General features: G+C 40.0%; 1 protein-coding gene across 10 annotated transcripts in view; it reads left to right on the top strand.

The window, feature by feature from the left end:
• LOC136444752 (microtubule-associated serine/threonine-protein kinase 2-like) overlaps positions 1–14,801 on the top strand; it is a 79,108-nt gene that overhangs the window by 25,801 nt on the left and 38,506 nt on the right. For all 10 annotated transcript variants that reach the window (XM_066442473.1, XM_066442474.1, XM_066442472.1 and 7 more), the window contains exons 2-3: positions 11,864–12,169; positions 14,166–14,197. In XM_066442473.1, coding sequence (XP_066298570.1) covers positions 11,864–12,169; positions 14,166–14,197 — 338 coding nt within the window. The remainder of the gene's footprint in view (positions 1–11,863; positions 12,170–14,165; positions 14,198–14,801) is intronic.

The following is a 14,801-nucleotide window of genomic DNA, read 5'->3' as shown; positions in this document are numbered from 1 at the left end:
GGTCTTGTATGCCAACTGGTAGTTGGCAATTTTTTCAAATGATCTAGGGTAGATGAGCTCAACAGAGAATGAATGACATCGGTGCATTTCCTATAGCTTCATTACGAACGCGCCCATGTAAAACACGTTTTATAACATGTAAGCCTATGGGGCGGAAAAACTCATGAATGAGACCTTAAATAAAAATGAAAAATATTCATAAAAAATCAACGATTAGCGCTGGCGCGTAAATTTCAAAACGATCGATAACCCGGCGTCACCCCGCATTTTCTGACCGCAAGTTGCCATGGCAACGGACTAGTCTACATTTCTGAGGGGCGTTTTTATTGTTTTTTTCATTGTATTATGCTTTGCTAGAAGTAGAAGCCATTTGAAAGAAGACTAAAGTTTCAGATCGTAAATACACGAAATAGAGCATCCTTCTGTTCCTTCTGTTGCGTTTTGTGTTGGAAAATTAGGTGTCAACAGGCACAACGACGCACGTACCTCAGTAAACTGCAGCTAACGCGTACGCAAGCTGGCATATTGCAATACACTTCCAGACGTAAAGCTCCGTGTCAAGTTAAAGGCTATGGAATACACTTTGGCTGACGGCGACACCCCCCCCCCCCTTCCCCCATGCCTTATTCGTGTATCTTGCCTTAATCGTGTATCTTAGGACGATTCCGACGGCCGTCTTTGTGTCTGTACCCAGATTCCATCCTCGTTCTTTCAGAGTCTACCCGGCCAGGCTGCGCACAAAGCAGCACTTTGAGTCGTTGTCTAGTCCTGTACGCCTCGATCGCATATCAGCCAAGCTCAAAAACACGCTTGCTGGCCAGCATTGGCGTAATTTGAAGCCCAGAATCACTAAAAGCCGCACAATCTGTTCTCTCCTGAACCGCGTCCGCTAGGGGGCGCTTCATGTTTTTCACAGGTGTCAAAGGCCAATGCGTCGACGTAGGACACCCGAACTTTCAAGGATGATGGAGAAGATAGTTTTCTTCCGTTTTAATCATCATTGACTTAATACATTATACTTAAGGTCTCATTTATGTATTACTCCGAGTGGGTACCCTAAAAGAGTCCGTTGCCCAAAAAAATGAACGGCTGCATGTACGTGTGTCTATATCGGTGTAAAAATCGCCTATAGCTAGGCCAGCTGATATCAAGCGTCAAACTGATGAAAGCTTGTTTGTAACGGAAGAAATTAACAGGTAAAGTTCGGCAGCCGCGCGCGAGGTCGGACGTCCACAGCCGGACATTGGCGGTAATTCGGTCGATCACTTTCAGCTGGAAAGTGCCTATTTAGGGGGTCTAGCTAAGTGCCGCTTTTAATTGCCATAAAAAGGTCTTGTATGCCAACTGGTAGTTGGCAATTTTTTCAAATGATCTAGGGTAGATGAGCTCAACAGAGAATGAATGACATCGGTGCATTTCCTATAGCTTCATTACGAACGCGCCCATGTAAAACACGTTTTATAACATGTAAGCCTATGGGGCGGAAAAACTCATGAATGAGACCTTAAGGTCATCGGAAACGTGCAATTTTCATGAGGGATCGGATTTCCTCATAAGGTAGGCTGTTACTGTGCCCAGAAGTTAGACATAACGATGAAATAAAGATGAATGTGTCTATTATTTTGGTGAATGCTAACAAGAATATGAAAAATTCAAAGTAAAGTCCAGAGAATTATGATGAATTTGTTTCATTATTTTGGGAAGCTAAACATTAGTATGCACAATGCTTAACAAAGGTCACCGTACAAAGCCACAAAGTGGGAAAAATAAGAGGGCTAACAATTAAATCTTGCTCAAGAAAATTTACTGGAACAATTTACTCAGTAAAAAAGAGAAACTTAAAATTTACGACAATGCAGAAAATTATTTAGATATGTACAATAACGAAAATTAAAGAAAAATGCTTCCAAATCTAAAATAATGAAAGAAAAAACGTACAGTACTGTAAATAAAATGTAAGAAGTTACAGCCTCATTTTCTCCCCTTGTCGTCATCCTTGCAACAGCCTCTGAGTTTGTCCTGCTCAAGTAACGCTATAACAAGATCAGAACATTATCAGGTAACAAGACACCCTCACACGTCAACAGTTATACAAGAGTAGACATCCAATCTTGATAGCTCAACTAATTGCCTCCAAAAACTGCTGCCGGGATTTGGAAGAAAGCAGCTGGGGGATTTGCCTGGAAAACAGAAGGAATGTTGGGTATCCTGGAACGTCAGCCGTTCCGAAAGGTTGTGATTCAGGGCGTGTCTCGCCTTCAGGATCAAGGTGAATGAGGTGGGGGCCTTCGCTGGGTTCACTCTAAGTCACCATCAAGGTTTGTAGATATCGGGAGAAACGTTTCTCACGTAGTATAGTCGTTGATATGATTAATATTGGAAGGACTAGACTGATGAATTGCAAGCCTGGCTACCATTGATTAGAAACATAGGTGCTAAAATTGATTGTGTTTTACTGTTTATGATTCAGATAGTGTCCAATTGATTTCAATGTACAGTATTGCCTTTCCTGGCTTCTATGGCTACATACAGATATATGTACTTTTGACTTTAAATTTGGCCAGGGTATTTTGTGTAAGGTGTATACAGTAATTTTTATCAAAGAATATATGAGGTTGATGCTGTACAGAAACAGATTGCTTTAATTTGTTAGTAGTAAATATATACTAGACATTTTTATTATAGATAAAGAGTAAGGACAAAGATATGACATCATATACATCAAAATATTGGGTTTGGTGCTCATATCTTATCTTATAGAGATGTCCTTCAAGCTGCACGTACATGTATGTGCCCATAGCCATGATAAACAGTTCAACATGACATCTTGAACTTGAAGGTCAGGTCCTAAAGGTCAGGTCCTGAAGGCCCCGTGGCATAGCTGCACCCAGACAACCTCTGTTCGAATTTGGGCAAGGTCAAGTTCAAAGGTATAAACAGGATGTCCAGATGTGCTTAGTACGTTTACAGGAAGTCGTTAGTAGGATTACTTACGCTGAATAATGTGACCACTGATGTTCTTCAGTTGAAATTTTCCATCTTGAAAGGCAATAGCATCCTTTGAAAAAATCTCTTACAAATTTTGAGTCCGTACTGAATGGAGAAAGCTATAAAAATATATTCATGACTGTTGAGGCAAACATGTTCTCACAGCAGGAGTGTACAGTGCTTGAGATGATTGACAGAAAGGGAGTAAGCGTATGTTTTGATTGGCACCCTTGACCTCTGAGATGACCTTAATTTGCCCGTGCAGGGTCCCTACAGCCCCCACGTGAGTCACGTTTTCAGGTGGGTCCCCCGAGCAGGCGCCAATATTTATTTGTTGCCGGAATTGCCCGGTGACTCATTGACTCATCCTCTGACATTTGGTCACAGAGGATCAATCATTTTTCATCTTTTCATTGGTGGCAGCATTGCCAGAGGGCGTATGAAGGGGCCAGGAAGGATCACTAATAATAACAAGAATAGTGGCAATATTTCGTATTTGAGGTTATAACGTCAATTCTCATAGTTCTGCCAGGTACCCTAAGACTGACAGCTTAACAAAAACTGTGTTATCAAAGCCTTCTAAAAAATGTCTGCTCTTTAACTCCTGTATATCTGAATTTTGCATGTCTTATAGATCTCTTTGAATTTGCACTGTTTTTTTTTTTAATGCGGCAGTTGTAGGGTACTTGGTAGAATTTAGACAGTTCAGAATAAGTCATAAATTAACTTAAGAAAAAATTACAACAAGTTTGCATCCCTCCGTCTGTCGTGGTTTGTCCCTTATTAGGCAGTCATAGAAGAAATAACTTCTTTGCTCTTTTAACTACAGTGTGGACAATTGTACATTGCACTTTAAACTTCAGAGCATATACATGTAAACATGTAATATTGTGAATACTAAACAATATCATATACAGCAGAACTTGAACCTTACAAAGAAAAGATTGCTGCCTTCAGGACTGGTATTCCAATTATAAATCTTACTATAAAATGCACTGCCAAAAGTGTTTGTTCGGCTACCCTTGCTTAGTCAGCAGAAAAAGCAGAACAGGTGGCTGTGGGGAACAAACGATTACTCAGACTTCAAGTTCAAAAGGGCAGAATTCAATTGATTGCGGTACAGAAAAGGTCTTTGTTTGATTAAAGGGTCCAGATGCTGGCCAGCCTTTTGTTCGGTTTGATAAAAGTCAGCTATTTGGTCCATATAATTTGTTTTCTGGGAAGGTAATCAATTTTTTAATCTGTGCTTGTTCAAACTACAAATGCAGTCACTGCCAATTTACAGTGTGGTTTGCCTTGATTGACCAATAACCTGAAGGTATACAAAGTCTACAGAATTGTTGTTGAATAAGGGCTGTTTAAAGAATGTCAAATTGTATGGAGTTAAAAGTTTGTTCATCACACACAGTGTTCTCGCCAGGCCTTTTCAGCATAGGGGCCCCCTATGCTGTGATTTGGACCCCCTATGCTGTGGTCTGGACCCCTATGCTGTGTTTCAACCAGCATAGGGGTGATTCTTTCTGGAAAGAACCTTGTGACCCTTCATAAATCTTATAAAAAGTTCATATTTGGCTTTAGAATGAGGCTGTAACAGAGGAAAAACTTTACTTCACAAAATTCTTCGTAGCTTGCGCCGCGTAAAGTTGGCCTTCTGTACCTGACCCCTATGCTGTGAAAAAATTCTGGCGAGAACACTGACACAGAAATCTGTCAAGGCAGTTTTTGTTATCATGACTCCTATAAAATGATTGTTTACTTCATAGCTATAGTTAACAACAGTTCCTGGTCGGTTTGTCTCTACCAGACTAACTACGCCGGGTATAGTATAGGGAGAATATTTGCAAGGGTTTCACTTGCAGGCTCATTGGACCCTTTCTCCATAGCATACAATTCACTCTATTTAGCCAATTTCTACTATTTACCCAGCCATCTGCGGGGTTTGGTAGAGGCTAACATACAGTAGGCTTTCTTCTTTCTCGTGACTTGTAGTTGTACGGTTGTACCACATGTTAGATATACCATGGAAGCCAGTCCTGACTTCACAACAGTCCTGACTTCAAGTTGGTCTACTTGGGCCTGTAAATCCTATAGCCCCCACAAGATCTCCACACAGCCGCACTAATCATCTGACTTCCAGGTTACCTACACACTGTGAGACATTTGTGTCTGACCTGACCTGCAGGCGATCCATAAGATTGGTTCTACAGCTACACATCCTGTGCCCTCGCTCTGGGGTTTCTTATCTGCAAGCTTCCAAACGGCAGCTGTTAATACTTCCTGTAAGTTGCAGCTACCGTCCCCCACTTCCAGACGTTCTTTGTATTCCTTCCCTGTATCTCTGTGGGAATGAGTTATGGCTTTCAAAACTTCAAGCTTGCCGTATTGAAATCGAGAGGACTCGACTGAAGACAAGTTATCAGTTTCAGGTAGGAAACTGCAGTGATGTGATTCTGTATATTCTTGTGAGTTTAAAGCTTGGTGGGGTTTGTATGTATCAAGTTTGAAATGAATACATAATGTATATCTTTTTGTACAAGTGGCTAGCCCAAAGCCAATATTCTTGTCTCTGTCATATTTTTATACAAACCCATACTCATTGTTTGATAAAAGTTGAAGATACTTGTTCCCCATACTTGTGTCCTTACAAAGTACATGTACATAATATGTATGCTGATAATCTTCCATGCTTAACCCCATACTCATCATTGATTTAGTGCGAGATAGTGGCATAACAAACCGCAAACCTCACATACATGTAACCATAACAGTAAAATTCCCATTTGACCTACATGATTATCATCTTTAAAGATATGACCATTGACAGCTTGGATGTAGCCTCCACCAGGCCCTCCTACCCAGAGGGTATGGATCATAGAATTTGGCAGAAAAGGGAATAATTAGCCAGTAGAGTCAGTCCACGCTTCCACGGTCAAGATCACATTTCGCCTGTGTACGTGTAGGAGCTAGCCTTTATTTACACAAGCTCTCGGCCGGAGGTTACAGGACCGGCCGGCCACTAGGAGTGCGATTCGTCAGGCTAGTGTAGGAACCTGCACCCTCTGTCAGCAAATATTCTCCCTATTTTCCTTATATGCTAATCACGTTCACTGTAGGGTGACAGAAAATGATGAAAATACACATGTAGTATGAATCATAATATTACTTGCATGATTAATGCAAGACAATTAAACAACGCATACGGGGAAACTCTAAATATTTCAGAGGCCTGAGATCTTAAAACTATTGTAATCCTTGTGTAATTTCAAGGTATCATACAACATTGTTGGCTATACCAAGGCTGACTTGAAGTATGCATGAAAATGCATTGTACATTTACGACTCAAAGAGAATTATAAGTTTTTGATTCGATTCATATTGACTATATGGAATTAGACTTTAGAGGACAGATGGCAACGGAAGAGATCAATGATGAAAACTGGTCTGCAACAGATGGAATTTTTTCAGCCTGTACCTTTTGAGGTTGATTCATGCAGAGAAATAGATTACCTTTCTCCCTACGGACTTGTGCTTTATGGAAAAAGTAAACCCAAACCGCCAAACAAATTGTTGTATGGATAGATGAACAGGCATGGCATAAAAACTGATAAAGGAAGAGATGAAAATGTGGGGTAATTATGAAACACTAGGGGCGTGTAAAAACAGACTCCTGGCTCCCGGGGATCGAACCCAGGCCCACCAGTCCGCACGCCTTAACCACTAGGCTAAAAGGCCTAGACCAGTTAGACTGGTCAGTTGGAGGTGCTTGAACCCCACTGTTACAATAACACAAACACAGATACTGTTTTGACAACCCTTTCAGGCATGTCATGACATCACTCAGGTGCCACTGGGACAAGGAAACCAATTATCTCCACAATGCAGTTACACTGCTGGGACTTTTCCCTATTGTTGTGGGAACTATTCGTACATGTATTTCAGGTTTGGAAATTAAAGAAAGTGTGTTAAGTGCTTGAAATTGGAAGCAAGATCAGAGTATTCTTTTTTGTAAGTAGATCTACTAAGTATGAAATGTCTGTTTATTACACTGCTGTAGTGCTAGCACAACTGTGTGGCCCAAGGGCTATAGAAACAGAGATGGGCACCGCCCTACAGTGTATATACAAAAATGTTTGGAAAGGATTTTAACCTTAATTGTTTGAATTATTCGATTGAAAAATTACTCTAATGGCTTGTGTGTCATTATCATAAATCAGCAGCTTTCACCACATTTTCTCCACAAACAAGTTTTTTTTTTTCCGATTAGGTGCCTATTCCCTTTGAGACATGCACAGCCATTGTATTCTATGTAGGTGTAATTGGACACTTACCACTTGGTAGGCATAGGTGGGTGTAGCCAACTAGGCCAAATTAATCAAATTGCTTTGTATGAATGGATTGTGTGGGTGAGTCGTCCATGGTAGTCTACCCTTGGATCGATATGTAGGTACTTTGTACTAGTAGCACAGAATGTAGGTGTACTGCCCTTTGTAATGCTAGTATCCAGGCATGATTGTACAGTAAAGGTCTCTCACTCATCAATCAAAAAGTCACCAAAGTTCCCAGAAAATTAAAAAGTTTAGACTGTTCTGGTCTTACCCTGAAGACACCTGGCAGTGCCTCCAGATGTGCTTTCAATATCGTATGAGATGTATACGTCAAGTCTCAAATTGGTGATGGCTTCATAGTAAATATCTTTTGCTACCAATCATTGGCTTTCTTCAAAAGACATATTGTCTTGTATCTAGGATCTTGAAATTGCTCCGGAGTCTCTCAGTCTGGGGTTGGAGTGGTTTTCAATATCCTATGGAAATTCCACCGTTTGAGTGCCATAGTTAATTATAACTGGGTACCAATAACTACATGTATGGGCCCATGGTTGGGTAAAGTACCCTGCAATCTTCAACTTCAAGTTCAATATACGTACTTACATGTAGAAAATGCTAGAATTCATTCAAATCTTAATTGCAATACCAGCGTCCTGTAGTTACTGCTTGTCTGGTGATGCCTGTGTTTGAATTTTGAGAAGTGCTGTAGATACAGTATGGCTTTGGGAGCATTATAAGTTGGTTTTGTCCTCACAGTTATACAACATTTTCTGCACTGAAATTTTGGAACCATAATATATTATATGCATGTATGCAATACTGTATGTTATAATATACACGGTATGCTTTGAATTCCCATCTGGTTTTCTTTGCTCCCAAAAGAAAAGAATTCCCTTTGAAGGTACAAGAAATATCGAGCCACTGAATACAATCCTTGGGAACTGCGGTCGTAATCATTGCTGTTTTCCGTCGTGATTGCCTTTTCCTCCCCCGCCAGTAAAAAGCGACACTCGGCTGGCCAAAGGTCGACTATTGATTCTCTTCATGATCGGCAGATGGGGGTGAGTGACTGCTATTAAAGTGCTCGCTTCCAAACCCAAATCAATCCCAAAATTCCCAAAGAAATTCCCATGGAAATTTTCTCTCAAGAGGACCCAGCTACAAAAATCTGACAACAATGATGATATTCTCACAGAATATACATGTAGACACCTAATGGAGTATAAATATTCCATCTGGCCGCCACAGTTGTTTGGGAAATGATGCGGTCTAGGTAATGTGGGTCTCAAGAGGAGGCACCCCATGTATGTTGTATTGGTTGAGCTGAGTATTATTGATTTCGGTACCTGCTCTGGAATGCCATATGAAAGCCCACACTTCCAGTTCTATCTAGATGGTCATTTGGTGGAACGTTATTTTCTCTGGCTGGCCGTTTAGAGTATGTCGATACCAGCAGGTGGACATTTCAGGTAAAATATCTTCAATCTTTTGTTTATTAATGTTTATTAATAAGGATAGTTTTTAATAGACTTTCAATGGTTAGGAATTTAAGTATAATGTTTAGTACTGATGTTACAGTGTAGGTACTATACATGTATGTATCACCAAGAATAAGCTATAGCTTTTTCAATTTCTCAGCATAGACTTTACTTCTACTTGAAGTTCTAGTGACAAATGCTAGCAGCAAAATACAGCATGCTTATTCGTTTGGTGGCTTTTAAATTTTACCATCCCTTAGTTTATTTGAAGCGTACAGCCTGAGTGTTTTCTATCTCTAGCCATTTTGCCATTAGTGATGACATGTTGATGGCCACATTATCGTTTTTTGATTACAGTGTTGCAATGTCTTGCCATTACATCACATTAACTTCATTTACGACATCTTCCTGATATATCTGGTAGCAACACACTCTTCGGATATGTAGGTTAAATCTCTGCACTGTCTTGTGATATTTCAAACTTACGTATTCATCGATTTTAGAGCCCAGAGTGTATCTGCGATGTATATATGGGTTGAAGATACAGATGACGCACCGTCTGCTATTGGATGTATTTTTGATAGACTGACCACAGCGTGATCTTGTTTGGTACTAAGCACTACCATTACATAGGAAGCGGTCGATAGTTATTGATTGTATGTTGCCACACACTCAGGTGCAATTGCAAGGTTTGCCCTATTTTAAGAACATGGTGCAAAATACTGTAAAATGCAGAAATGTTCGCGGCAGTTTTATGTTCGCGGTTTTCGCGGTGAGCTTTCAGCCCAAACTTAAAATCTCCGCGTACATTTTTGGCCACCTATGACTGTAGCGCTACTATTCTCTCAAACGGGAACTTAAGACCACCGCAAACACCCAATTTTCTCCCTACTGCGAAATAAAAACCACGCAAACTTAAATGCATTTACATTATTTCATATCGCACTAAACTCAAACGCCACGTGTTAATAATCTTCCACAAATTCGTTATTGCCAGAAAGTCGCCGCATTTCAAAATCGAGTGGAGCACATTTTTCACTTGCAAATGTACCATTTACATTGATAGAACATAGGCCGATCCCTAAAGACCAAGCAGTGATCAAGAATGCAATGGAAGTATTGCTGGGGAAAATGTCCTTATACTGTTATAGTTATAGAGCTTAACATGTGATTTAATCACGGTCCAGGTATGATAATAATAATGACGTAAAACAAATTATCATATAGCTAGATGTCGTCGACCAATCAGAAGGCTCCATTTACGGGTCCTTCTTTTCCCATATAAATCTGCTTTTTCCGGTCTGTAATCTTCATATAAATCTGGTATTCGCATTTCAGACAGTAGCTAGCAAACAGTCATTAACCCTATATTATGTTACCTCTGTCAGAGGGGTCATGCCTTTACTGAGTTGTTCAGCAATGAATTCTATTCACCCTGAACCAAGGCCGGGGGAAACTACATGTACCGAAAAGTATGTAATTTACCTCTCAGTCGCTGCAATTCACCCCAAAGCCAACCCATTCAAAAGCTGCAAACACTGATAATGACGAAAAAATTGCATTGGGGCCTCCAGGGCTGATCAGAATACCGGTATGATTGCACTGTGTGAGAAAGAGAAATTTGATTGCTTTCTTGACAAGACCTAAGGTCAACTCCAAGGTCTCCTCTTATCCATGAACAATATACAGTGCAGCTCCAGGGGGGAGTTGTACTAAGTGCTTCATCCCCTTTGTAGGTTCAGCTAAGGACAAGGTACAATGTATGCCTGAAGGTGAAACCATCAGTCACTGTGTATGTACATCATGATCCATAGTAACGGTTGAAAATGCGATAGTCTTGCCCTGTACTGTAAAGAATTGTATTACAGTTTTACAATGTATTAGAAGTGATCATAAGCTAACAAGGATGGTAACCAGGTTGATAATGAATAATAAGAATGATAATTTTATTCTTGCCTGAGGCTAATTGCAACATGCAAGAGTATCTAGAGAACGTACACAGACAGTATTATACAAGATGACATTTCTTAACACGGGGAACTGGGACAAGTACTACTTCAAGATACAATATAAGTTTTAAGTAATAATGTATATGATACAGGCGTAAACCCTCGGGTTATGCTGCAATACAATTGCATCGCAAAAGGCAAAGTATGCTACAGTTGTCTATATTATAAAGTACAACTGCCGAAGGCTGTGTTATTTACATGATAAATGGAAATCCTTCACCAAAACCAAACTGGAACATTTAGCTTAAAAATAGAAACACTTTCTACCTACTTTCATAACCCATATATTGATGCTGGTACAGAAAGCCTTATGAATCTTTTATTTTAAGTTGAGTGCTTTTTAAAAGCATCCAAAGCTTTCTTTGGATGAAAATTCATGACGTCGTGCTACCAGTTCATTTCTCTTGTCAATACAGCTTGACTTAGAAAGTTGTTGCTGCTATGATAGCAGCCCGATTCACACACACGTTTTTGGGTCGACTTGGACTGAGCGGACTCAGGACTGTGCACAGAAGAACCCTAGGTGACAAGTAGCGTTTTTTTAGTAGGAAAACTCAACTTGAGCAGTTCAAAGCTCCTCACACACAGCCCGAGTCCACTCCGAGAAATTGTGTGTAAATCGGGCCAGTAATATATAAGACAAGCTTCTGATTGATGTTGTGTTATTGTTAATTACCTCTAAAGTCCGTGAATAGTTTCATCAGGTTGGTAAGTTACTGAATAAGAATACTCTAACTTTTACTCAACCAAGAGATTTATTCAACCAACGTTTTGGTGACCATCTGTCACCTTCTTCAAGGCAATTCTGACTGGTTCACATTGCACTGCAGCACAGGTGTCGCTGCTTATAGATGCATTCCCAAACGCATAGTATTTACATACAGTCATGGGGAAATCATCAAAATGTGGTCTCAAAGGTACAGAAATGTAACATATACGTCTACACAACTATCGAGCAAAAAACAATGCAACGATTATCATCTACTTCTTAAGAATGCTGTCTGAAGGTTTAAAATGCAAGTGAACGTGTTTGTTTACACGTTGTGATTTCTTTCATTTACAGTCGGATAATGAGCCAGCCCCACCACCGCCTCCCCCACCACCGAAACCACGAGAACTGCCGCAAGACTTCGCCAGCACCCTCCCCAGGAACTTCAAGTTAGCCCGCCAGCTGTCGTCGGACGATGCCCGGTCTCCTCGCGGGCGGAGGGACAGTCTGGGAGGCGTGCCGGTCCAACATCTCGGGTTAGAGCGAGGATTGACTGTTCCGCACCACGGCAGCGGGCACCTTCTGGGCGAGTCGTCCAACCTCCTGCGCATGCGAACACAGGTGCTGGGGCAGTCCGCACCTTCACTGGCTTCAAGCATGGTGGGTTGAAAAGCAATGACTTTGCATCTTCTTTTGTTTCTCTAAGGCCACACCAATTTAATTTCTTGGTTAACTGAATGCTAGATTGGAAAATCAACATGAAAACAGAATCTCATCTAGGAAAGTACTTTGGTGCACACAGTTTCAAGGAGTGAACAGGGTCAGGTGCAAGTTTTCACCCTAGCCTTCTGTTTTCATGATATCCTTGTGCTAGAATTAAAAAAAAAATCTGTTAACCAAGAAATTAAATTGGTGTGACCTAATATCAGTGTATAAAATGTATAAAAGGTAAACTTAAGGTAAAGGTAGTTCCATAGCCTTTTTGAGACCTTAGGGACAATGGATTGTTATTCACTACATGTCTAGAGCACGATGGAATTAGCAGAGCACATCCCTCTCCTTCCACTGCCTTTTACCTCCCCAACCAAAGTCAGGTACCCATTTTTTACACCTGGGTGGGGTGAGGAAAGTCACATAAAGTCTACACCACCTGTCCATATAGACCAGATTTTATCAGTCCATTGTGTGGTCTTACGGGGCAGGTTTTGTGTTTTTAACCCTTGGAAGAATTAACATAATGAACAAAAACCAAAAACATTGAGTGTATAAGTGAGCGAGTGACTGAGTACCATAATAATTTTCATTATGATCTGTGACATTCACAGTGTGCATTAAACATCACAGTAATAGAAGAGACACTGCATAGCTGGTTGTTGCCTTTCCCTCTCTCCGTCATTGTCATCACAGCACTCTCAGTAATTATGTATGCTGCACCATTCCAAATAACATCATCATCCCCTGTCCCAAGAATCAGAGCAAATTCCATACGATCCCCATCTCCAAACTGTCGAAAAATTAATGTGCAGCACAAGGCAGCTGGAAAATTGGATTTCCAAACTTGCTCAAGCTTTCCACATCGAGATTGTACAGACAAAACGTTCCGTCAATCCGTTGCGAGAATTACGGCGCCTATGGGAGCGCTGGGAGGCAGAAATTGACTTTTGTTCCTCATCTGCATGCCACGGCCTCGCCCGGGGGTGATTTGTGTACCGAGAGATCTGTTTCACAGTCTGCCGCGTACGTCTGTAATCTTCACACAGACAGCATCCGAATCATGGGCGGGCAATTACCAATTGAAAGATTATAGGCTTTTTCCTTTCCCGGCAGTTGGGAATAACAGGAAATGTACAGCAATATAAACGGCGGAATTGTTGATGCGCCGTCCTGACTGTTGAATTGAGACAGGCTTTGTTTTGGCATTATGCTCAAATGACATGGAACGCCAATGCTGGTAATGAAATTCATTTCACTCACATTTCCTAAAATAATGAAAAAAAACTGACAATATCCTAAAATTAATGTATAAAAATGTATGTAAACTAACTGTAAGGCTGTTTCAATTTTTTCATTGATTGATTATCAACAATCAACAAAATCTTAACTTGGTGATCATGTAGTTATGAAATTGTTTTTTTTTGTGTGAATGTGTTATATATATCATACTTTTGAAATATGCAAAATCACCAACAACACAGGGCATTAACATAATGTATCCCTGAGAAATTAACTGTATGGTATTGTGATGTCACTGACATATTTGTAAATTTTTACCATTGGAACAGGATGCTGAAAAGTTTAGCCATCAAATCTGACAAACAAGTTAAACAATATAACTGTAACTGTAAACATCAAATAGACTTTAACATAAGCATGCATTGTCTTTTGAAAACCTGTGTAAAAGAATGTACCTTGGTTGAACAGGACAGACCAAATATTAGATATGAGCATAATTAAGTGCACAGAAAAGGGGACAGACGAGAGATCATGCCTATTAGAATTTAGATCATGACTATTCTACACATTCGTGAAATATTGAGAAAAAATTTGAAACAAGAAAAATAGAGAACAAAATGTAGCTTGTGCATTGCAAATTTTGTCCTCACATGATGGAGAGACTTGTCACAAAACCTGAAATCCTGTTTTTCTCTTGTTACAGAAGGACTTAACTATGTCAAGACGAGGAAGCAGGTGAGTTATCCATTTTACTGAGTTTTAGTAACACTTTGATTGTATTGTTTAATAATATATTCAAATAATTCTTGATGATAGAATAAAAGGAACACCTACTGTTTGAAAAATATTGTTTTCAAAATTTATTCCATGTGTACTAGGAAAACGAAAGTACATTGAACAAGATTTTTCCTGGCTTGATGCAATTATGTTTGATGAACATTTTAGATTGTGTAGTTTATAAGTAGTAAAGGCAGTAGAGATCAGTCTTAAGTACTTGCTGTCTGTTAGATACATGTAGAATTCTGGACAGCAGTTCTTCAATGTTCTTTTTTCTTCACTTTGATTATTGTTCCCGATGTTATTATGCTGCATTTAGAAACTCGATTAGAACTCCATGTTTGTATAATCTTCCACAACCTTTTCCAGTGTAAATTGGACCAGATACATGTACACATGAGTCCTTTACCCTCAACGATTGTCATTTCCCACATGCAAAAGAGTGCTTGAAAGGTTATAGAAGGTTAGATCCCGTGGGGCCAGTATGTCAATGTGGCTAACAAGCAAATATCAAATGCCGCTCGTAAATCATCATATATAGGTCACCAGTTGTATCTGACAC

Source organism: Branchiostoma lanceolatum, chromosome 11 (genome assembly GCF_035083965.1).
Source record: "Branchiostoma lanceolatum isolate klBraLanc5 chromosome 11, klBraLanc5.hap2, whole genome shotgun sequence".
Lineage (NCBI taxonomy): Eukaryota > Metazoa > Chordata > Leptocardii > Amphioxiformes > Branchiostomatidae > Branchiostoma > Branchiostoma lanceolatum.
The sequence above is the reverse complement of the archived record's forward strand: the minus strand, read 5'-3'. Positions and strand labels throughout refer to the sequence as shown.